At 44.4% G+C, this 24,224-nt stretch overlaps 1 protein-coding gene across 4 annotated transcripts in view; it reads right to left on the reverse strand.

Moving 5' to 3' along the window:
* The window catches only part of UBR4 (ubiquitin protein ligase E3 component n-recognin 4), a 132,128-nt gene that overhangs the window by 78,670 nt on the left and 29,234 nt on the right, over positions 1–24,224 (reverse strand). For 3 of the 4 annotated variants that reach the window (XM_042997357.1, XM_042997358.1, XM_042997355.1), the window contains exons 18-41: positions 21,709–21,878; positions 20,100–20,382; positions 19,284–19,434; positions 18,296–18,375; positions 17,705–17,833; positions 16,706–16,888; positions 16,431–16,553; positions 16,112–16,341; positions 14,001–14,122; positions 12,610–12,707; positions 11,459–11,616; positions 10,490–10,699; positions 9,463–9,564; positions 9,061–9,161; positions 8,620–8,818; positions 8,042–8,230; positions 7,314–7,377; positions 5,652–5,843; positions 5,023–5,093; positions 4,783–4,930; positions 4,103–4,330; positions 3,247–3,417; positions 1,357–1,539; positions 247–405 (exon numbers count right to left, since the gene is read on the reverse strand). In XM_042997357.1, coding sequence (XP_042853291.1) covers positions 247–405; positions 1,357–1,539; positions 3,247–3,417; positions 4,103–4,330; positions 4,783–4,930; positions 5,023–5,093; positions 5,652–5,843; positions 7,314–7,377; positions 8,042–8,230; positions 8,620–8,818; positions 9,061–9,161; positions 9,463–9,564; positions 10,490–10,699; positions 11,459–11,616; positions 12,610–12,707; positions 14,001–14,122; positions 16,112–16,341; positions 16,431–16,553; positions 16,706–16,888; positions 17,705–17,833; positions 18,296–18,375; positions 19,284–19,434; positions 20,100–20,382; positions 21,709–21,878 — 3,744 coding nt within the window. The remainder of the gene's footprint in view (positions 1–246; positions 406–1,356; positions 1,540–3,246; positions 3,418–4,102; positions 4,331–4,782; positions 4,931–5,022; positions 5,094–5,651; positions 5,844–7,313; positions 7,378–8,041; positions 8,231–8,619; positions 8,819–9,060; positions 9,162–9,462; positions 9,565–10,489; positions 10,700–11,458; positions 11,617–12,609; positions 12,708–14,000; positions 14,123–16,111; positions 16,342–16,430; positions 16,554–16,705; positions 16,889–17,704; positions 17,834–18,295; positions 18,376–19,283; positions 19,435–20,099; positions 20,383–21,708; positions 21,879–24,224) is intronic. The other variant, XM_042997359.1, reaches the window with a different exon arrangement.

Consider the following 24,224-nt stretch of genomic DNA (forward strand, 5'->3'; position numbering starts at 1 on the left):
AAGAGAGAGAATCCCAAATAGGCTCCACATCATCAGCACAGAGCCCGACGTGGGGTTCAGTCCCACAAACTGTGAGATCATGACCTGAGCCTAGATCAAGAGCTGAACGCTCAATTGACCAAGCCACGCGGGTAACCCTAGGTTTTAATCTTGACAGTGAGTATGAGAAAGCGGTACTGACAACAGGGGAGAGAAGAGGAGTGGGATCAATAGCACGAAGTGGTCGAACCTGGACCCGATTCTTACCTTGAGCCCACAAACGGCAAGGTAGTCCTCCTTACAGGGATTGCCAGTGAGGCTCAGCACAGTAAAGGGGACAGGGGCGGAAGCCAGGCGGGTCAGAGTCAACTTCCTTTTGCTGGAATCTGCTTGCTTCAGGAGTGCAGAGAGCTGCAGAACGGTGATCTGCAAGGGAACAATCGCCAATGTATTCTTACCCCTGTCCTCTTAGAGGACGGAGAGCCCGATAAAAGCTCCTTCGATGGGTACCGGTCCGCAGTTAAGTGTCTCAGGAGAAGCCTACACCAGTATCAGCTTCTCTTTCTCTGGGATGATATGGGATGCCCTTCCTTGCCTCCTTCCAGTGACAACAGAAGAGAAGAGCAAAGAAACCAACTCCTCTTCGTATATTCGGGTCATGAAAAGAATTAACCACTTCCTACATACTAGCATCCTTTCTAGTTTTCTAAACAAGTTTGGGGTGTGTTTTTTTTTTTGTTTTTTTTTTTAAGTATTTTAGAGGGAACTTACAGACTATTCAGATTTCCAGTTTTTCACTTAAGTTAAAACAACTTTTCTGGTGATGAAGAAGCCAGAATACCAAAAAACAAAACAAAACAAAACAAAACACTGAGTTTGAATTAAGATACCTACTACCCTTCCAACTTCTAACTTGTTCTATAAAACGACATAAACTTCCCTGTGTCGTCAGTGGGCCAGGAGGGCAGGCAAGAACTAAATAAAGAACACTGACTCTCTTCCCATGAAGACCTTTATCTCTTGGTTTGTGCCCTCCCTCCAGCAGGACCATACCAAGCCAAGAACAGGAGCCACGCTGGCCTAGGTAACAGCTAGTCATTACCTTTCTCTGAGAACTTGAAGGGTAGGTTTTGACAGGGAAACTACTCATCAGAAACAGCATCTCTGTTCTAGTCGTACTGCTTCTAAGTCTGATCAACGAACTCAGGGTTCGTGCTGATTGAGCTCTGTCCCCTAAAACACTACCGGACCCCAAAAGACTTTTTCCCAGATTGCCAATCGGAACATTTCCCAGAAGGCCAATTGGAGCAATCTGTTTTGCTTAAGCACTTAAGACAAACATGACCTAAAATGAGCGGGAAGGAACAGGAAACTCACCTTGCCTTTCTCATGGCTGACAGCCAAATGCTGGCGGCGCCCATGTGGGGAGGAGAGCACGCACATAGCCACCCGCCGGAGCACGTGGGCACTGATGAGCTGTCGAATAGTCTGGCCCTGGTCTCCACTGTAATTCATCCGAACGTTCTCAAAGGCGCCTTCCTGGGAGCCTAAGGTGGGAACCTGGCAGAGAAGGAAGCAGTAGTAAGGCAAAGAGATCAAATGGATTCACCCGCTATTCACGTGACCGAGTAACTGCACAATGCAGTCACTCAAAACTAGCGGGTTCCAGGCTCTAAGCTATGGACAAAATTATTGCCAATCCAGTAAGAAAAAGACACTGAATGTTTCATAAGGCTAAATTTAATTAATACAAAATACTGCCTTCCAAAAATGTTAAAATGCCCCCCCCCTTTTTTTTTTAAGTCAAAGGGTGGCGATAACGGATGAAATGTTTTTCATTGCTCTAACCTGGGAAAACTGGGTCAGCAACTTTATAGATCACCAACACAAACCCAATACTTTTTAACTTCACCTTTATTAGCTGAAAGTCTAAAAACCACTAGTGTAAAACTGACTCATTTTTAATAAGATACCAGAATATATGTGTATATATACCTGTGTTATTTCCAAATGACTTGCGAGATCTATTCCTAGACCTCATTCATTTGTACGTTTCCCTTTCCAAAGCACACTTTACACCGTTTTCATTACTTTACGCTGCTACTAAAGAGAACACGCAGAACATGCCAGAAATCCTAGACTCAGTGCTGAGCAGGTTTTAAAGTGGATAATAACTTACAACTTATAAGCCATTTCATATAAAGAAATAGAATTGCCTAAAGGGATAGAAGCAGAAGATGACAAACACTATTTATGCAAGCCAGCAGAACCTTAGGGGAGAAAAGGTTTTCTACTTTGTTATAAGGAAGAAACTTCTAACTACTATAATTGCCCCCAAATGTTATTCCTCATATCTTGGAGTTGATACATTTTTTTTTTAATTTTGTTTTTAATCTTTATTTATTTTTGAGAAAGAGAAAGCAAGGGAACAACAGAGAGAGAAGGAGACACAGGATCCAAAGGAGGCTCCAGGCTCTGAGCTGTCAGCACAGAGCCCGACATGGGTCTTGAACCCACAAACCGTGAGATCAGGACCTGAGCCAAAGTCGGACGCTCCACCGACTGAGCCACCCAGGCGCCCCAGGGGTTGATACATTTTTATGAACTGAAAAGGGGACTTATTTACTGGGTTGGTCCAAATGACCTTTTGTGTCTTCTTTTAAGACACACTTCAGGAGCGCCTGGGTGGCTCGGTCAGTTGAGCGTCCAACCTCGGCTCAGGTCATGATCTCACACAGTTTGTGGGTTTGAGCCCCATGTTGGGCTCTGTGTTGACAGCTCAGAGCCTGGAGCCTGCTTTGGATTCTGTGTCTCCTTCTCTCTCTGCCCCTCCCCCACTTGTGCTCCGTCTCTCAAAAATAAATAAATCTAAAAAAAAAAAAATTGTTTTTTATTTATTATTATTATTATTTTTTTAACGTTTATTTATCCTTGAGACAGAGAGAGACAGAGCATGAACAGGGGAGGGGCAGAGAGAGAGACATAGAACCCGAAACGGGCTCCAGGCTCTGAGCTGTCAGCACAGAGCCCGACGAGGGGCTCGAACTCACGGACCATGAGACCATGACCTGAGCCGAAGTCGGACGGTCAACCGACTGAGCCACCCAGGCGCTCCCAATTTTTTTTTTTTTTTTTTTTTTAAAAAGACACACTTCACACGCCGATCTCCACACTGGATGGCTGGGGACTGACTGTCCTAAGGGCACTTCTGAGAGTCCCCGCCATACCATGGCACGTCTGTAAATGTGCTGCTCTGGACACACTCACCATCAGCTGGTCTGTCATCTCAACCACCTTGTCCACTGTATGCAGCTCCCGGAGGGCTTGCTGAGCCCGGCTGCTGCTCCCCACCGCTGAAGCCTGCTGAAAGTTGGTCTGAATGGCATCCATGAGGAAACTGAGCATGTCTAACACGAGAGGAGCGAAGGAGAAATTGGCCTGAGAAAAATCCAAATACACAAGTGAAAAAAAACAAAAACAAAAAAAACACACACAGAAAAATAATGGGTCATACTCATCATAATAATCTTGCCAGTAACTACCTCCAGAATCTAGAATCCAATTTCCTCACTTCCGATTCCATCTTCCAGCCATCTCTCTCTCTCTCTTTCTCTCTCTCTCTCTCTCTCTCTCTCTCTCTCTCCCCCCATGATACTGGATTTGTGCTACAAACTCTAGAGCCATCTTTCTAAACCAGGAGTCCCGTGTATACACCCTAATGCTAGAATGCATTCATCACCTATGATATCTTCTCTCTGGTACGTCTAGAATCGTTCTAGTTACATGCCATCCCTGAGAAAACTAAGAAAATAATCACTTAAATCACTTTCTGTATGCTCTGCTTCGGAAGAGGAACCCTGGCCAAGAAAAGTGCTCTAGAGTATTACCCAACTAAAATTCACCCTCCCCCACACCCCCACGGTACCCCTCAGTCCTTAAATCCCTCCCTGTGAGGCAGGGGCTGACGACACGTCCTACTCACGCCTGTCCTGTGAAAATGAGTAAACTCAGAGAAAGGAGAAAGCAATTGTCGGCCCCACCAGGGAGCTGCCCGGCTTGCTCACGAACCCACCTGCCAGGCTCCGCACTCCGCCCACCGCACCGGGCACCACCAGATCCCCACCTGGTTCTGCAGCTCCTCCCGGCAGCCCTCCACCGTGCGGCACAGGCTACTCTTCTTGGGCTTGTCTTCGTCAGCAACCTTTCCGTCGCTGATGGTCACTTTGGCCTTGTCGGCTGGGGAGGTGCTGGTGTGGCGCACCAGACTCTCTGAAACCCTGGGCTCACTCTGAAACGCTGACTCCTTCATGGTGGAGCTCATGCCACTGCTGGGAGTCCGCTTCACCAGCGCCTGGGGACAGAAAACGTCAGAGGTTCTGAGCTCTACCCACAGAGCCGAAACACTGCTAAAGACCTTGGAGGAAAATCTGGACCCGGGGGAGAAATCGGCTAACCATTTAAATGATAACCAGATGCCTGAATTCTCATCTTCACCTAATATCTAACATCCAGCTGACAGGTATCCACCTAACTGGGTCCCTAACCCACTCACAGCAACAGGTCTCGGTTACAACTTCTGAAACTGTGGCAGGTCTTTGGGAAAAACCGCAAGCTGTTTAAGGACACTGCAAGGTCTAACGTTCTGAGCGAAGTGCTTAGGCCATGATCAGTGACAGAAGCAGAACATACTCCTAGACCTGGGCCACCGTGAAGGTGACATGGGAATTACCCAGTCTGGCGTCAGCATTCCCGTGTCACTAACACGTCACCCTTTGTAGCCCAGCGAATGTTCCAAACTCTCACCAAACAGCTGCCATCTTCCTTGGCTCCACAGTCACAGAAGAAGGACCCATACTTGGCATAGGAAATCTCATGATCCTTGTGGCACACCTTGGCACACACCGTGCACACACCCACCCCGTCAACCATTTTGCAGGTGTGACAGTGGTACCTGCAAAGAACAAGAACCGGCAAATGAGCCCAGCAGTCCCAAGGCCAAGGCCCCGCAAATCCTCACCTTCTGAAAAAAAGAACCACTCTTACCAATGCTGGTTCATGAATTCTTTCTGAGTGATTGTGAAAGTGCAGAGTTTATTGCAAAGAGAATCTTCATCCTTCAAAGATAATAAACCTTTTTAATCAGAAATATACTCTTCCACACAGGCCCCCACAGAAATACATCCTATGGAGAATAAATGGTCCATTCAGAAATGACCAGTAAAATCTACCCCTGGAAATAATCTACAGCCTATAAATGTGCTACAATTCTGGGTGAGAGCTTATAGTTTTGTGGTTAGAAAAAAAATAAATAAATCTTATGTTTTCTGTCCAAGTGAGCTCACACCATCCCCATGAGGAATTCGTCTCTAAGACTGCAGTTAGGATACAAAAATTGAACGACTACAGGATAAGTGACTCTGGATGGAAGAAGCCATGTGCTTGTTAAATAGTCTTTTCCCCAAGAGATTAGATGCCTGCAGCCTGCTCTGCAGACTAGAAAATCAGTCTGGCGTTAGTCATGTAAACTGGGAGAAAGCAGGCAGGAGCAGGAGAGTTTTGAAGCTCACAGGGGCCAGAAAAGAAGGCCAAAAGCTTATTTAGCATGAGCTTTGTCAGTGCCCGTCACTGTTGTTAACCTTGCAGGGTGACCTGGATGGTTACGTGGTACTTACTGAATCCTCAGCCTGAGAGTCCTCCTCTTCCACGGCCAACTCCTCCACCCAGTCTGAATCCACCTCAATGGCTCGCTCCTCCCCATCCACCGAGAGGTGACTTGGGCCTTGACCATTACTCTGGCTCAGGGCATTGGTGACATCAGCCAAGTAGGACATAATGTGGCATGTGCACTCCAGGACTATCACATGCTAGAAGAGAAGACCACTACCCCGTCACAGAAACTTCAGTTCTCCATACCCGATTCTCAGACTTCTCCCAATAAAGCCCGCAATCAGAGAAATGGTATAAAAGCAGACAAGAAAATCCACATGCTTCAATTATCTACTTCCTCACCTCTGAGCACTATGGCCACGTGTAGCCAGTCAATACACTGTACTGAATTAACGGGATTCACTCATCCTTAAGCACAAAGACAACCCTTTACAAATTATGAAATGAAGTAAAACTGTCATCAGGAAAATAGAAAAAGAGAAGAAAATGATACAGAGAAGAGACTGGTGGTTGCCAGAGTCAGGGGAGCGGTGGGTGGAGAATGGATGAATGAGGTTCAAAAGACACAAACTTCCGGTTATAAAATAAGTAAGTCACAGGGATGTAAATAAAGCACAGCATGGCGACTACAACTAACAATGTATGATGTGTTGACAGGTGCTCAGTGAGCAGATCTCTAAACTCCTTACGAGGAAAACACGTTTCAGAACTACATATGGAGACAGACAGCAACCAGCCTTATTGTGGGGATCACTCCACAACACGCCCAAACAGTGAATCCCCGTGCTGTGCACCTGAAACGGATACGGGGTTACCTGTCAAGTATACCTCAATTTAAATGAAGAAAGGAAAAACAGACTAGATTCAAAGTACAAATAGGCTCTCGCTGGCTTTCTCCCTACCATTAGCAATTTTTTCTAACCATTAGCGAAAGACTTTTAAGTGAAAGCAGTAAGAGAGGAACAGCTTCGGAAATGAAGCCACAAGTTTTCCAGCAAACAGCTGCCAGCAGCTCGTGCTTGCCTGAGGACCCAGCAGCCTGGCATCAAGGCCTCAGACTTCTGAGCTCTTCACTCTGCAGCGACGGTTCAGACTCAGAAGAGAAAGACGAGCAAGAAAGGCTGAAATTACTGAAATTTAAATCGTCTCATTACCGAGAAATAAACAGCGCTATGCTGCTGGGTCTCAGAGGCCGGTTACCCGCTCTCGGTGACCTACGGCAGGCCCGTGGTGGGGCGGGCGAACAACTGAACGTGGACTTTGGTCAGTTCCAAACCCTTCTCAGAGATGCCCTGAACCTTCGGGTAAATTAAACTATTCTAGCAACTGGACTAGAGCTGAGAAGGCAGTCTGTAACCGCACAGAACACCTACTCAGAGCACACAGCTCCAGTTCCACAGCACACCAATAGCTAAAAATAGCAAGAATCCACCAGGTTTTATGAAGGATTCAGTTGGATACTGCTTCCCATATTAGTTCCCTCCTATCATTCCTCGTCACTCAGCAAAGGCCCAAGGGCACACAGTTCGGAATTATACACTCCCAGGGCTTTGAAATTGTAGGCAGGCTGGCCAGGGACACAAGCCAGTAAGAAGCAGAGCCTTCTATGTGACCACAAAGGTAAGGATCATCACTCGCCGACTGCTGTCTCTCTGCATTTTGCTTACCTTTCCGTGCATTACATTGGCATTCAGTTTTTCGACCACATTCTTCTGTGACAGGTATTTCTTGCTGTCCCAAAGGGGAAAAAAAAGGGGATGGGGGGGGGGGGGGGAGACACAAAATCATCTAAGGAACCAAAGAAAAGGAAGTAGCTTCATGAATCCTGCATCAGTTTGTAGACACTGGGAAGCCAAAGCATTCTCAGAAAAACACTGAGGTTTGGGGTGCTCCAGTCTTCTCACTGACACTTATCACTTTCCCTAAGACTTCCCCCAGGGGTAACGAACAGGAAACCCTCCCAGGGATATGACAAAGATTCAGTCTAAAGTGAACAGTTGCAGTCGGTTGAGTGTCCGACTTCGGCTCAGGTCATGATCTCATAGCTCCTAAGTTCAAGCCCCATGTCGGGCTCTGTGCTGACAGCTCAGAGCTTGAAGTCTGCTTCAGATTCTGTGTCTCCCTTTCTCTCTGCCCCTCCCCCGCTCACGCTGGTCTCTCTCTCTCTCTAACTCTTTCTCAAAAATAAACATTAAAAAACAAAAAAAGCTTAGGAGCTGATGGATTTAAAAAAAAAAGTGAACAGTTACAGGCTACTCCCTCGATCCCCAATAAAAACGTAGACTCAAGTTTCTTTTTATACTCACTGCAAGCTACAAAGAAAATACCTTGCAATTAATGATCTCTTCCCCCTTTTCTCTAAGAGTGATGGGCTCCTCCAAATTCCTCATCTTACCATCTACTCAGCCAGTCCACAGCAGCATTGTGAAGCTGAAGATGGCCAGCACCTTGACCTGCACTGGCCAGGGTGGCCATCACAACCATGAGTTCAGGGAAACCAGTCCCATCACCGTTGGCCAACATCTCTGTCGCCATGGGGATCAGGGTGCCCAGAAGCACAGCACACACACCTTCCCCAACTTGGCTGGTAGAAAAGAAATAGCAAATTAGTTAAATAAAACAACAGGAGTCTGACTGTACTTCTCAATTTGTAAGAGTCGTTAAGAGACATTGCAAATTAAACATTAAATACGTGACTCTCTCCCCCTTGCCATATACATGCACCCAGTTTCGGACTTTGGCTAGTAGAGCACAAAACATTCGCCTATGCGATAAATGACAGGCCAAGGCACTGCAAAAGTTTTTCCACGGGAAAAACCAAGGAGTTCCACTAGATTCCTTAAGCCTAGTGAGGGGAGCCGTGGAATCGTTCAAAACGTTAAGGACCAATGCCTGAAGGAAAGAAAGTAACAAATACTCTCAGCGTTCATCTGGGGCTCTTCGCGACACCTGACCTGAACGCACGTGTTCTACCTGTTTTCCCGAACAATGTAAGTAGTCAGTAACTGCAAGAGCTGCCGGTTCTCCTGAATCACATCCAGCTGATCGGAATCTTTGGGGGGTGACGCAGTCATGCGCGTGAGCCAGGCCTGGAGACGCACAGGTTCCACACACGCCAGCTGCGCCAGAGAGCCACAGAGGTGCAGAAGGCTCGGGTTAGGGTTCTTCTCAGCTAGGGACAGACCGAGAGACTCCGGTCAGTGAAGGAAGGCGGGGGAGAGGGGGAGAAGCGCAGACTGTGAGCCAGGAAAGAGGGAAGGAAAGGCTTCGAGCAAGTTTTCAACTTCCTTCCACACTTTCTCAGAGGGATTCTCTGCACTTGTTATGCGGTGCTTACACTCAGGCAGAAGATAGGCACAGTATTAGCCGGACATCAAAGTTCCCATAAGAAGATTACCAAAAGCTGTCACTCACTCAGCTGGAAGAGTTTGGTGAAGAATCTCAGAACCCGGTTGCAGAATTTAGCAGACAGGTTCTCATTGGCTGTTGCCATCATGATCTGCACCAGTTCCCCACTGGGAGGCAGAAGGGGGGAAAAATGGAAGAATCACATTAAGCCTCACATAAAAGGCATCCGCTTCTATGTCTTCACGATGTCATCTCTCCCAGGGGAACTGGCCACTTGCCAATGGACCACACTAGGTGTTCATGAAGTCAACCCCCTCATCAATAACCTGAAGGAGTCAGCAATGAATCTAAGTCCTCCCCACAGTACAGACACCGAAGCAGGCCTTGGGTGCTCCCTGAGAAGAAATACCTACTACTTTCAGAAGGCATTCAAAAACTGTTCACTGAGGAAAACAAAATACAGCTCACCTGTCAGAGAAAAATTCCTCCATGGCTTTACGAGCCTGGCTGCTTTCCAGCTGCTTTTCCAAATACTGGAGACATTCCTCCAAGATGGATTCATCCAGTCCACTGAGAAGCACAAAGAAAAGTCAACTACCAGAAATAAAATCTGTGTCAATGCCTTCCTAATATTTTTAAAAACCCAAAGTTTATCACTAAACCTTAAGGGCAATATTCTGGGTTTTTTTCCCCCAAAACTTATTAGCATAAAGCCTGGCTGTGCAGTAGGAACTCGGTGCATGTTTAACAAGTTGAATTATAATAAAACTAAAAAGTTAATAAAACCTGAGATAACAGATGTACTCAATCTCTAAGAGTCCAAAGAAATCATTGCTGCTGTTTTAAATTATAAGGAAGAAAGGAAGGAAGAAAGGAAAGGAGAAGAGGGAAAAAGGGAGGAGAGGGAAAAAGGGAGGGGAGGGAAAAAGGGAGGGGAGGGAAAAAGGGAGGGGAGGGAAGAAGGGAGGGAAAAGAAAAAAAAAAAAAAAGGAGCCCTTGATGAAACCATGGATTCATCAACAACAAAAAGACCAGAAACCCCAGTACTGGACCCTTTATCTGTCCGCTTCTCAGTGGGACAAAACTGCAGCTTACTTTGCTGTTCCTCATGACTCATCTACATCACTAAGACCTAAACTACCAAAGTCAGACAATGGTGACAGACCACCTAATTCCACACCACCCATTTCCGAAAGAAGCAGGGTTACAAAAATATTAGAAATTTTATGAAGGTCCTTTGTACGGTTCATTGTATCTAATACAGTGCTTGATAAGCATCCATTCAATGACTTAAAGTTTCCAAATATGAACCATTTAAGCCTTCCATCTACTCAATGCTGATTCTTAAGAATTCATCATTAAGAGAAGACATATAAGCACAGAACTTTCAATTAAAAAGTACAAGTCATGAGTTAATGACATAAAGAAGCCAGTACATTTCACTGAAAACAGCAGGAGGTCACAGGAACCTGATGTCTGCTCAGATCAGGCTCACCTATTGGGATCTGCATGGTTGGCCAGAATGTTGTAACAACCAGTGATCAGTTTCTCATATACTCGAGCCAAGAACTCATCAGACTCCGCAGGGCCCAGGATGCGCTCCAAGGAGTTGCTACTGATCTCGGCGACGCTCTCAGTGCTCGACTCCAAAAGGAGGGGAAGCAGGGTCCGAATTACCTGTGGCGGGTTCATCTCATCGGACCAACTTCAAAGAAAATGGAACCATGTCAATGGATATACTCCCCCAAAATTAGCTGCAAAGGCAAGGACCGGGCAATTCAATCACTTATTGAGGGGTGAGAGCTTTTACCCCAGGCTTTTTTTCCCTTGGCAGTTATTTTTTTACATAGATGTAATCATACAACTTCAAAATTTTCTTTTTCGTTATTCTATCAAAAACAAAAATCATTTCCATGTAAAAAGCCCATTTATTAAAATGTTAAATAATGTAAGGTGTATTTTATAGAGTATTCAGAAAAGAAAATGAACTGAAACCTAAACTAGAAACCCAGACAACTCTTCTAGAACTACCAGGAATCCGGACCATGCTTAAGGCAATATGATACGGGACTTCACCTGTGACCTATGTACTGGAAGACAGAGCATGCCTCCACTGGCCTGTCCCAGCCCCACAATAGCAGAGTCTAACTCCCGTGATGATTCTGGAGACACGTGATTTGAAATACATCACTGCCACCTTCAAATTCCGACCCGAAGCACCTCAAAATTACAATATGATTTGAAGCCTGCATGGCCTCTTCTGCAGGAGGGGAGGAGGTATCCTGTTGCCTTTCACATGGCATTCTAGATGAATGTTCACACTCTATTCACTCTGAAACAATACTCTCTCTGCTATCGAAGCATGCAGGAAAAGCATCATTATACAGCCCTACATCCCGTCTTCCTTTAGCTACGACAGGACGCAGGCACAGCGAGCACCGAGGGCTGGGCAGTAGGTACTCACACAATAAGATCTCCAGTCAGCCTGACCAGGGAGAGAAGGGTGTGCTTCAGGGAAGCAGCCAGGGGCAGGCTTTGGCCACAAAGTGTCCCCAAGTGAGCAGCCTGCACAGCACTGATGTAACTCTCCGAAGGGATGGTGTCATTAGCAAAGGCATTGCGCTGGAAGGGAACAAAACAGACAAGAACAGAAAAAGCGTCTACCTATCTGGGATAAACTCTCGTGTGGGGGAAAAAAACCAACTGACATAAACTAAGACCTCCACCGAGGTTTCTAGACAACGGCTCTACTCAGTATATACTATTATCCATCCTGGAAAGCAACGTGGGGTGGAGCACTGAAAGCAGTTAACAAATTGTAGTGAGTACAAAGTTAACTTAAAATTTCAAAAGTTAAGTTAAGATGTTAGTACAAAGTTAAGATACCCAATACCAGGTTTCAAATCATTAGAATACATTATACTTCACATTAAGACTACTGTCTCTCATAATTAAGAAGGATCTGTATTTTGCAAAGCCCCAGAGCCTCCATTAAAATATCTTCATGATCCTTCTGCTATAGCTCCGGGTGATGTAAATAGGGGTCACGATTACAAAGCAGGACAACAAGATTATAATATTTGGCTTTTCCAAAGAACTGTGACAACGGAATTATCTGTTAATAGAGGTAATTTGATTAGAGCATCCACAAAGGTCAAGTAAATGGACAGAAGATTCTACAGTCTTCTAAGAGCCTAGAGAACCTAAAAGCTACTATATAAAATCATTACAAAAGGAGTAGGCGCCTGACATTTCTCCTAAAAAGAAAATGGAACAGTTTATATCTTCTGAGAATTCAGATGCTAGATCTTGTCAGCACTTTACACTTAATACGATTCATCTTCACATCCCAGTCTTAAGCAGACGAAAAAACACACTCATAGTAATAAGGTGGTCGTCCACTTAACAGGGTAACCCAGACTTCCTAACAAAACGACCACCTGGGTACCGCTTGGGTAATTCAAGGCTTTGATTATCGATTCAAACATCAATTATCATTAGCAAATATACTGCTGCATACCAAGACCTCGTGGCAGCTAGTTTCAGCCTAAGGAACAAGAACAGAACACAGAATAGCCGGTGCTCCACATTTCTATTCCCAGAACAGACACTCACCCAGGAGCCAATGTTGGGAAACTCGTTGGTGTTGATGTTATTCCAGGATTCACACACAGCCTGCACCCAGGATGGTAAATTCTGAACCAGTGTGGGACCTGGAGGCGACAGGAAGGATGAGAACTCATCACCAGAGGGAAAGAATGGCACATAGTATTTTAAAGCCAAGCCCAAATGCAGAAAGAAACACCATTGCCCAAGCTGTCAAAATAATTACGAAGATCGCTTAGATGGGTGTTTCAATAGCAGTACTATGTCCAAGAGCTAACTAACTGCTTAATAGCTAACAATGTCGATTATAAGGTTTTCACTTCCCATCACATTCACTTTCTAATCTTGCAAATAAAGACGACAACTGAAAACAAGATGCGAAGTGGGGGCATGTCGCTACAAGTCAGGCTAAGACCGCTCTTCAGCCTCTGCTACACCCTCTGTGGACGGGCAGCACTCTGACCTCTTTTCTCCTTAAGACAAATCTGAGGACAGGGATTCTTAATCCACATCAAGAACAGTGTTTGATGAAGTAGTAGAATTTAATTTCTTCAAGTGAGACAGACTACCTGAACACTGAAAGGGCATTTAAAGCTTGCAATTCAGGAAAATACAAATGGCTATAAATTTAAAGGGTAACTACCGCCCTTCACTCCAGTCCTGCTCAAGTCCTTTTGCTTCCCCATCCTACATTTCTATCAGATCATTCCTAAAAAAGGGAAGAGGTTTGCCCAGCACAAAGGGACAGCTTGCTAATCTTCCTGATCTCTATAAATGACAAATAGAACAGGGGCGCCTGGGTGGCTCAGTCCATTAAGTGTCTGATTCTTGGTTTCAGCTCAGATCATGATCTCATGGTCATGAGTTTGAGCCCTGCATTGGGCTCTGTGCCAACAGTGTGGAGCCTGCTTGGGATTCATTCTCTCTCTCTCTCTCTCTCTCTCTCTCTCTCTCTCTCTCTCTCTGCCTCTCCCTGCTCATGCTGTCTCTCAAAATAAATCAATAAACTAAAAAAAAAAAAGAAAAAAGAAAACAAGAACAAAGATCTGTGCTAACAGCAACAGTTTAATGCTGTTGGTTTAATGATGTTGGTTTGGATCCCAGCCTCCACATATTGCAAGATGCAGGATTTCGGGCAAGTTAACTTCGAGGACTTAGTTTCCTAATGAGTAAAAGGGGACGGTAACACTTCACAGGGCTCCTGAGAGGACAGATAGACACACACACACACACACACACACACACACACACACACACACACCTGTGTCTGACACACAAAGGCCCCAGTGAGTGGTAAATGTCAGCAGGCAGGCAGATAAATGGTAGTACTCATTCTCAATGGTATTAATAGCATTATACTATTACTCAATGGTAGTAATAGCATTTTCAAATTCACTTACCCAGAGTGTTGGCCTTGCACCTACTAGAGCCAATAGCCAAAACAGCAGCAAAGCCATGCAATTTCTCCTGGGATGGTTTTTCAGTGGATCCTTCTTCATTAAAGTTCTGTAGCAAATAGGCTCTGAAGAAAAAACAGGGGGCTACATGAAAACTGAAGTAATCTACTCCCATCATAGGAGAAACTACCCTAGACAAATTGAAATACCTGTTATCTCAGTTTCCTAATCTATTAAATATAGTTGAGAGTACCTACCCATTTCTAATCTCCTACAAATTCCAATGGGCAACTGTTTCCAAAGAATATCCCATCCTCTGAAATGTTCCCAAAACATAATTCCAGGACAGATGAGCTTGGCGAACATTGAACACTATCCACCCACCTCTCCCCGGCCTTGGAAGTTTGGCAATGTATATACTGAAGGCTCTGAGAAGTACGGTTGACCTTTGAACGACATTAAGTGTTAACTGCACAGGTACACTCACACGTGGATCTTTGTCGGTAAATACCGTACAGTACTGTAAACATATTCTGTCTTCCTTGTGGTTTTCGTATGATGTTATCTTTTTATGTTTTACAAATAGCTTACTTAATTGTAAGAATACGGGATATGATACCTTTGTATACAAGATACGCGCTAATCGATCGTTTTGATGTTACCAGTAAGGCCTCCGATCAACAGCAGGCTATTAGTAGTTATGTTTTGGGGAGTCAAAAGTTCTCTGCGGATTTCTAACCGCACAGGGGGATTGGTGCCCCTAACCCATGCTGTTCAAGGATCAACTATACTATACTTTCTCGAAAGCTGTTCAATTATATTTACTCAGCACTTCCCAAACTTACTTGCCAGGAACATTTATTAACAGTATACAAACTGTTGGCATTAATTAATGGGTCAGATTAGAGCCCACAAGCTCTCAGAGGGAAGTGACTTGGTCACCTTTGACCCTGCGATATCCCTGGTACCTAGATCAGTACTTGGCACAAGCAAGCACTCACATTTCCTACTCACGCTTATGGCTCATATATTGTCAAAAATTGTGCCTCTAGCAATAGTCTCTGCTCTACTTACTCCAAGACACTCACACCCAGACATTAAACTTTATAACAATCCGAGTCCCTTTCAGCACAAAAGTTCCAAAGAACAGGAGCTGAACAGTGAAATCCTACGGGCACCAGATAAAGTAAATGAGCATAAAGGGGCCCGGTGGGCAGAGCTACAAGGGGCAGCCACTCCTCAACTCCAGTGTGTTAATGTCACATGGGATGTCAAGCCCAGTTTTGCCAGCTCTTCCAATGTAAGAAAAGCCTGAAATCTTGTTTTGTGAACAAATTCCTAATTTTTATACACTGAAAACAAATTCCACAATATTTAAACATCCCACAGAACAAGTCTACAGGGCATGCAAATTGCAGTGTTTATTACTTAAGAAAGGACTGGATTTCAAAATACTCTCTAACTCATTAGGAAATTTTTTTCTCTAACTACCTACCATGAAATTCAAAAACATTTAAAGCTTTATCTTAGTGAGTAACAGAAATGACATGTCTGGAGAAATTGTGTTACCTTTCCTTATATCCTACAAGGTAAATGATACAAAATATTTAAAGATTTATAGAAATCAAACTTCTCGACTCTTCCTGAACTATTTGAAAATTCCCTCATCAGGCAGTCTACAAAGAGAGGGGGAAAAAAGAAAAAACCTAAGCTGACAAAAATAAAAATAAAAAATGTGTACAATTCTGAGTCCTTTGGGATCTGCACAGTGAACAGTACCTAGAACCACAAAGTCTAGGGGCACCTAAGTGGCTCAGTTGGTTAAGTGTCAGACTCTTACTAATTTCGGCTCAGGTCACGATCTCATGGTTCTTGGGTTCAAGCCCCGCACTGGGCTCTACACTGACAGTGCAGAGCCTGCCTGGGATTCTCTCTCCCCTCCCTCTGCCCCTACAGCACTTGATCTCTCTCTCAAAATAAATAAATAAACTTAAAAAAAAAAAAAAAACACCGCTAAGTCCAATGTGAAGAATTTTCAGGCCTCTAAGGAAAGCAAACCACCGAAGGATCTAAATTCCCCATCTTGACATCCGTGGGCAGGCAGCCTGTCACACCTAATGAACGATGCATAGGTGTCGATGAGTTGTAGGGTGGCTGGAAGCAGGTTCTTGGTGACCTCAGATGACTTATGAGGATCAGTCTCAGCGGCCATCTTAGAAAAATGCTCATCCAGAGAGACCTGGACCTTCGAGATGGAAGCATCAAGGGTGTAGATGGACTGCAGGCTTGGAATTTCATGAAGTTGCAAGATGGTGGTACAGTCAATGCTACAGAATGATGAGATCTTTAAAGATACCCAAGATACTAATTAGTTGTGGGGAAAGACTGCAGCAGAAGCTAAATCCTGTCATTATGAACCCAAAACTAACGTACCTGTCGAGCAAAGTATTCCTCTACAATTTCAACGTCATACTTCACTGAGCTGCACTTGGTGGATGCCAGTTCTAAGAGAGAACTGGCATGTTCAGCCTTCATGCCCTGTTTGATAAGGTGATCCTATTTGGACAGCCAAGAAAACGTGTTCAGAAGGTTGACACAGACAGAATCTAAAGCTTTCATTACTCTTAAATTAACAAGTTCCCACAAGTACAGAGCACGGTGACTTTGGACAACCCTTTGGCAGCAAGGCCTGTGTCACACTGTGGTACCTTTATCCAGTTGACGTAGGAGCTGATGCGGAGACGGGAAGACCACCTCAGGGTGTGTAAGATGTCACATTCACTCATCTCAGGGGAATTCATGGCCAGCTGGTTCATGTAAGTCTTCGATGGTGGCAAAATCCCTAGGATCCTCCACAGTATCAAGAAGTAATACTGAAGGGCACAGGCCTCCTGGAAAAAGCAAAGAGCAATCACAGCAATAGCACTTGCTATCGCGTCATGAGCTCCCTGACAGTGAGAACTGTTCCAAATACAGCATTTTTTTTTTAATATTTATTTTTGAAAGCAGACCGAGACAGAGCTCAAGTTGGGGGGGGGGGGGGAGGCAGAGAGAGAGGGAGATCCAGAATCCCAAGCAGGCTCCAGGCTCCAGCTCCGAACTGTTAGCACAAAGCCTGATGCAGGGCTCAAACTCACAAATGGTGAGACCATGACAGAGCCGAAGCCGGATGCTCAACCCACTAAGCTACCCAGGCACCCCCTGAATACATTTAGAGCAGACTGTGTAGAGTCCTGATTTTCAACTGAGATTTGGCTCTCAAGTCTGCTCCCCACATCTTTATAGAGAATACATCCAATAATAAAGCAGAACATGTTAGAACCCACATATAAATAATGTGCTCCACACTTGCACATCTCACAAGCCAAAATCACAGTTCTAAGACAACTTCGGCTCCCCAAGAATTTACCAAGTAACCAAAAGAGAGCAGGACATTCTGCCTCGCAAGCCCACAATCAGGTGGCCCTTTCTGTGGCTCTAATTGTTGTCATAACTTCTAGAGGTACAGAGACACATTCATGGGACCACAGGAAAAGCTCCAGTGGGAGACTTTCAATGTGACCTATCAACCACCATTCGCTGAAGGTAAGAAACAGATAATTCAATAACTGATTAGACCCCAGAAAGAAATTTCTGGTAGAACAGCTACCAAATCATCAAACACATCCCAAACTCTTCATCATCAGCCTGGGCTTCGGTGGTCTTACCAGGGCCGTTACGTTCTTGTTTTCCTTCCTCCGGACTGTGTCAAGCTGGGATCCAGCAGCAAGCAGTGATGTCAGTGCCGTATAAAGCTCATCATATTTGACAAGCTTGGAGAAAAGAACATCGCACGCCTAATATCGAGAGAAAGAAAATCATTCTGTCCCATTTTTTGAAATATTTTTCCTCCAACCCATACACTACCATTTAACCTCAGAACTGACAAAACAGCTCATTCAAATTATAGTTATGAATTTCTCACTGCAGCAAGATTCCCACTCAGGGACCTCTCCCAGCTGATGGGTTATGGTGCGCACACAAGTGCAGGCTATAGAACGAGGCAACTATTTTTGTCCGTTAAAATATCGGCATGTGAACACGCCAACAAAGACAGGAAGAAGGGTCCCCTACAGCAAAAGTGGAGCCCAGCGAATAAATCTCAAAACAATATTTTCCTTCTAGAATAACCTCAAATCCTAATACAGGCCAAATTCCCTCATTACAAAAAGCAAGTGACTCCCTTTTCCCCTGCCAGGCTGATTTTGGTGGAAACCATCTGACCCACATGTAAAATGGGGTTTTAAAATTCCTGATACCACAGAATCAAGTCGGTTCAAATCATCCTCTGAGGCTTCTGGGGACAGGACACAGTAGAATCTGGGTTGTGGGACAGCATCTGAAAAACAATAAGCTCGTTAGAAGAATGGTTTCATTCTCGATTCTGCTTAGTAAGTATAAAATGTAAAAATTAAGAAAACCCTTTGGACACTTGAAAACACAAACAACCTTGGCACTACGGACTTTTGGACCAGATAATTCCTTGCTGAGGGAGGGCTATCCTGTGCACGACAGGATGTTTAGCACCCTTCCAGTTTTGACAACCAAATAGGTCTCCAGACATTGCCAACTGTCCCTTCTGGGCATGGGGCCCAAGCATCCCTAGTTAAGAACCACTGCTCTAGGAGGTAACAGAGGTGCTCTGCAAACACCAAGTTAATCATCAAAATTGGGCCCACAGACTAACTGCATTAAACTTAAATGGCTGTCTCCCCAATATCAACAGGACTAACTACTAGGAGATCCCAATGACAGGATCTAAGGTTTGAGGAGTTTCCACAAACTCCACTCAACAGCTTACACTCCTCAGGAAGTGTGCAAACACAAACTAAAGATAAACACAAGAGGCACTTCATCAAAAGAAGGGACACCTGCTCTATGAGAAACACTGCAGAGAATGTCATGGCTCCCATCGTTTTCTGAATAGACTCCACCATGACCCAAAAGGAAATTTAGCCTGTGGGTTAGAACCCCATTCCTCTGAAAAATTAAATGTAATCACTCCAAGTGGCAAAAATCCAAATACTGTACTCTATGAGCATACACAAGAATTCCTAATTCTTATGTATCAATGGTTTTTTGCTTTTTGTTTTTAAATCAACGTGGGATATGCAACGGTCTATTTCTGAAAATGTTTTGAATCCACTGGTATCTGCCACCTATAAGGAATAGACTAAACCTTGAGGAGTCTCCAAATACCAAATTTAATCCCCCCAACGAGAGCCAATGAGTCAGCTTCTTACTGACCGTCTTTTTTCTGACCTGATGAAAAATGCTTAGACCAGTTTTCTTCTACTTCTTTGAACCCATGATAGAGAGGGGAAGTCGCCCGGCGGCTGCTGCTGTCCTGGGATCCACTTGCCCACCCAAAAGGAGGACTCAGCAAGTTATGCTGTACCTTTTAAAACACAAATACTCAAATTAAGAAAGATACACAGCCACATTCAGCATCTCACTGCAGGCATCACAACTGACCAACATATCAAAGACTGGGAAACTCACAAGCCAAAACAAAAGTTTTAGATTTTTCCGTGACTTTTTTGGGGAACAATCTTTTTTGCTGAAGTTTAATAGGAATAGCACTCAAGCAAACATTTTAGGAAATGCTGAATAATCCTTACCTGGACCTCCCATCCTCGTGTTGGATCCTTACAACAAAAGAATTTACTAATCCATAAAACTTACTGCTCAACCATCATTCCTCCACTAACAAATATTCACGGTGGGGAGTGGCGGGTTGGGGGGGAACCGATGCTCGGGGCGCAGAGCTAGACACAGGTATAAAGTGGGGTGATTCAAAGGATATCTGTGAACAGAGCCTATAATCCAATTTTCACAAATGCATCAAATCAAATAATCTACACTTACTGCTCCTGGCTAGGTACAAAGCGTGAGTGCACATCCAGAAGTCCAGTGGTATTCCCAAGGTTAATCATAAACCTACCACAACAAACACCTGAAACCTCAAGTAAGCAGGTCATTTTGCTTTGGATCACCACAACTCAAGAAGAGTGACACTCTCAATCACAGCCAGTAGAGCGAAAACAATGCGTTCATCTGTACCTGCTCGAACAGATACACAGGGGCTTTGGAATACTGATGAAGCAGATAATCGAAGATCAAAAGGAGGCGAGCCAGGATGAGGGGCACGGAGCGCGCCTGGGCCTCCACGCTGGCACTCAATTCCTGGATGATCTGCACGAACAGGGTCAGTATGGCCCGCCGGCCTTTCTCGGTGAAGTTGTGGAAAATGAGGAGGAGCAGCTGCAGATGCTCAACGTTCAAATCTTCCGTCTCACTGGGCACCACCCCCTGCAGGGCGCTCTGCTTCATGGTCGACAAGAACCTACCGCGGAGAAAAGGAGAACGTGTCTGGTGGACAAAGTCAGAACACGTCCCCCACGAGTCACGGTGTCACGTGCTGGAAGAGTTAAGCTTTCTAAACCCAGGCATCAAGACAACAAATCAAGGAAGACAAGAATCTACGTGGAAAGAGAAGATTTAAGAACTCAATCCTGGCTACAGAAAAGCAAGACTCGACCACAAAACATTCCCTGTCGACTGTGGTGATAGTGTTAACACGCACTCCGCCATTTCTGACCATGAAAAGAACCGGAAGCCCCCAAAACGGTGGCTCCTTTTTTTTTTTTTTTAATTAATAAACCTGGACAGGTAGAGATAGTTCAATTACTTTCCCCTATCGTTTTTGGCTCTATAGCTTATCTTGAGAGCTTAGCCCTACAGGTTAAATTCACTACATGGTAACAGTCCAAAATGAGTCGGTGCGGTAAAAAGCAATAAAAAGAAATTACACTATTCGGAGAACTTGTCAGAAGAGATTTTATGCAAAAAAGGAATGAATGTAGCCAACTATTTCCACTGCCTCTGGCTATTAGGAAAGAGATTTGTGTTTTAATAAAGGTTTCCCTCATCCTCGTCTCTTCCCCCGACAACCCCCCTCCCCATTTTTTTTTTTTTTTTTTTTGCAAGATTCCACCAGGAAAAAACACAGTGGGTCTTTGGCACTCAAGGAGGTTTAGGATTTCTCAAATCCAGCATTACAGCTATTTGATCACAGAATGAGGAAGAGAAAAGCAAAGCCTTTTAGGAAAACAAACTGCTTTGAAGGCTCCTAACCATGTAAACAAAAATGGCAAATATAGGTCCATCTAAAGAGGATTTCGATGATTAATCTGAGCTTCCCCCAAGTGAAGAAATTCTTTAAAAGTTGTCCAAAAAAAGACTGCAAGTCACTTGGAGTGGTTTCACGTTGAAAACAGAACAGCCAAAGACAGAGCTGGCTTTCCTGTTCCCCACCTTTCAATAAATCAGGACAGGACTCTTGAATCGGTTACATTCAGGAGTCAGGTTATGTCTCAAAACTGCAACCAAACCCCCCCAGGTGCCAACGGATGACTTTGTTCCCAGACCAGTTTATGTACTTCTGTTTTTTATATTACTTATTTAATTAATTAGATAACTAATTTGGTGCTCCCGTTTTTTAAACAGCACCTCTTCCCCCAAGGCCACCGGAAACACACACTCGTCCGCCCTCACCAGTTTGTGCCATCAGCAGATACCACCTCAGAGCCACGGACTAACTACAAAGAAGTCAAACAAATCAAAAAAGTCCATAACCTTCTCTGCAGGGCTTCACCTGGAGTTCTCTTACCTGTCCCAAACTTTAAGGCATTCAGGGACATCTGGATCACCTTGAGCAGCGGCTTTATGTTGCCAGATGAGCAAAAGGCGTGAAAGCACAGAGAGGCTTTGAGGGTGAATGTACAAGGGCCAGGGGCCCTCAGAGAAAGGCGCTACTCCCAGCTGCTGCAACAGCGTGTTCTGCCAGGAAAAGACACACAGGAAACCATTAGGAAAAAGACAGGGAATGAGGCCAAAGGTTACCAATGAGCCCTAAATGTTACCCTTTATGCTGGAGGAGTATTTTTTTTTTCTCTTCAAAAGTCACTTTTAATAAAAGAAATGACAAGCCACAGTATGAGAAACAGTATTTTAAAAACATTTATCTAACTAAGAACTTGTATCTAGAATTTACAAAGAACCTTTCAATTCAGTAAGGAAGGGACACACCATAATGGTTTAAATGGGAAAATTTTGAATAGGTAGCTCAGAAAATAAAATATATTGACTGCAAAGGAAAGACATAAAAAAAAAAAAGTCAAGGGACACCTGGGTGGCTCAGTAGGTTGAACACCCGACTCTTGATTTCGGCGCTGAAGGAGTATTTTAAAGGGCACACAGAAATTCAGATTCAGACGCGGTTTGCAGAAAGGTCACTTCGCTCAACAAACAGGAAAACTATCGAGGGAAAATTACTCATCTAGCCCCATTCACAACTACAGTTAATTGGTGTCAGAGATGGGGTCCTGAAAAAGGAGAAATGCAGAGATGCAAACTGAGACGGCAGAATCAGGACGATTTTCCAAACAGGCAGAACACGAAAAGTCTTCCCTTCAGAAGAAAACTTCCTGAACAATTTTAACGGCTGACAGTTTTTCTTCGATAACCAGTTATATACAAGTAATACGCCAAGTGGGGAGGTCGGTCCCGCACCTGTGGGTCCACCCACTTGTACGAACGGTATTAGCAGAGAAATCTGCCTGTAAGATGTCAAGGCACCTCCAATTAGTCAGGGCTGTGCCTCTGCCTCCAGTTGTAGCGTGTCTTTCAAATGAGCTTGACTTTGAGCTCAGTTATCTAAGCTGTAACTTATCTTCTCAAACACACACACAAACTGAGCAGGATGCCAATGGAACACCAGACAAAAGGCCAGTGTTCTCACTTGGCTTCAGAAAACACAAATCATAGTTACCTCAGGATACAGGATAAGTTTCTAAGTCTGCCAAATTAAATTATGTTCTTAGGTAACACCCCAGAGGACCCCATTCCTGGGAAACAACCATTCAAAATGTCACAGATAACCAGGAGTAGTTCCCATGTGCTGGGCAGTTATCATGACTAAGTGCCGCACACCAACTGTCACAGGCAACGCTCTGGGCCACGATGTTACCTGGGTATGCGCTCCATTCTACTGATGCGGGAAACAGAGGTCAGAGTGGTTTAAAAACACACTAAGCCACAAGACTCCCAACTGCCCAAACCAGATTCATCTCTAAAATCTACATTCTCGGGGCACCTGGGTGGCTCAGTCAGTTAAGCGTCCGACTTCAGTTCAAGTCATGATCTCTCAGTTCGTGAGTTCGAGCCTCGTGTCGGGCTCTGTGCTGACAGTGCAGAGCCCGAGCCTGCTTCGGATTCTGTGTCTCCCTCACTCCCTGCCTCTCCCTTGCTTGCACTCTATGTGTGTGTGTGTCTCTCTCAAAAATAAACATTAGAAAAAAAATTTTTTTAAACTTAATGGAGTAATATTTGAAATAGTAAAACTTGAAAGAAGCAGAAAAAAAGAGATGAATTGATGTTCTGATTTTAACTGCAAAGCTGTGCATCTATCTACACAGACAGGGACTACAAAGAAACATGGAAAAACATAAACCATGAATTTGGTGGAAGAATGTAACGTTACAATGTTATTTATAGGATTTTTTTTTTTAAGAGAGGGTTTTTTTGTTTTGTGTCCGTTGTCTCCGGCCTCAGAGCCGCAAAAAATGACCAAGCCTTCCTCAAAGCCTGGATTAGCCCTAAGGAAAAGGGCTTCCTAAGAAGTAAAAGAGAGCCATAGCCCACCAACCAAGGCCTAGCCTGAAGTGCCCCCTCCAGCCCGAGCACCCCCGTGCCCACCCTTGCTTAATGCCAGCTCTCCTGGGTTCCTGGCCCCAGCCCTCGCCGCTCGGGCCATCCCCCGCCCACCTTGCTGTTTCTCATTACTTCAACGACTGCCCCTTAGTGGATAATTCCCAAAACCACATTACCACTCTTAATTTAAGTTCTGAATTTCAGACTCACATTTCCAACTACTTTCCAGATGTCTTCAACCCACTGGCCCCTCAAAACGTCATCATATTTAAAGTGGCTTTAATGGTAGTGGTAACCGTTTAACTAAAAAAGTTAATATATGCTACACAATTCTTACACACCAAATTCTTACATAGAATTCTCATATATAAAAACATACAAATTGTTTTTCTCATTGGATTGAAAGGGCTGTAAGATGCAACATTCTGACACAGGAAGCAACATAATCAATAATCACATCGGTAACGCCTACTT

Source organism: Panthera tigris, chromosome C1 (assembly GCF_018350195.1).
Source record: "Panthera tigris isolate Pti1 chromosome C1, P.tigris_Pti1_mat1.1, whole genome shotgun sequence".
NCBI classification, from domain to species: Eukaryota; Metazoa; Chordata; class Mammalia; order Carnivora; family Felidae; genus Panthera; species Panthera tigris.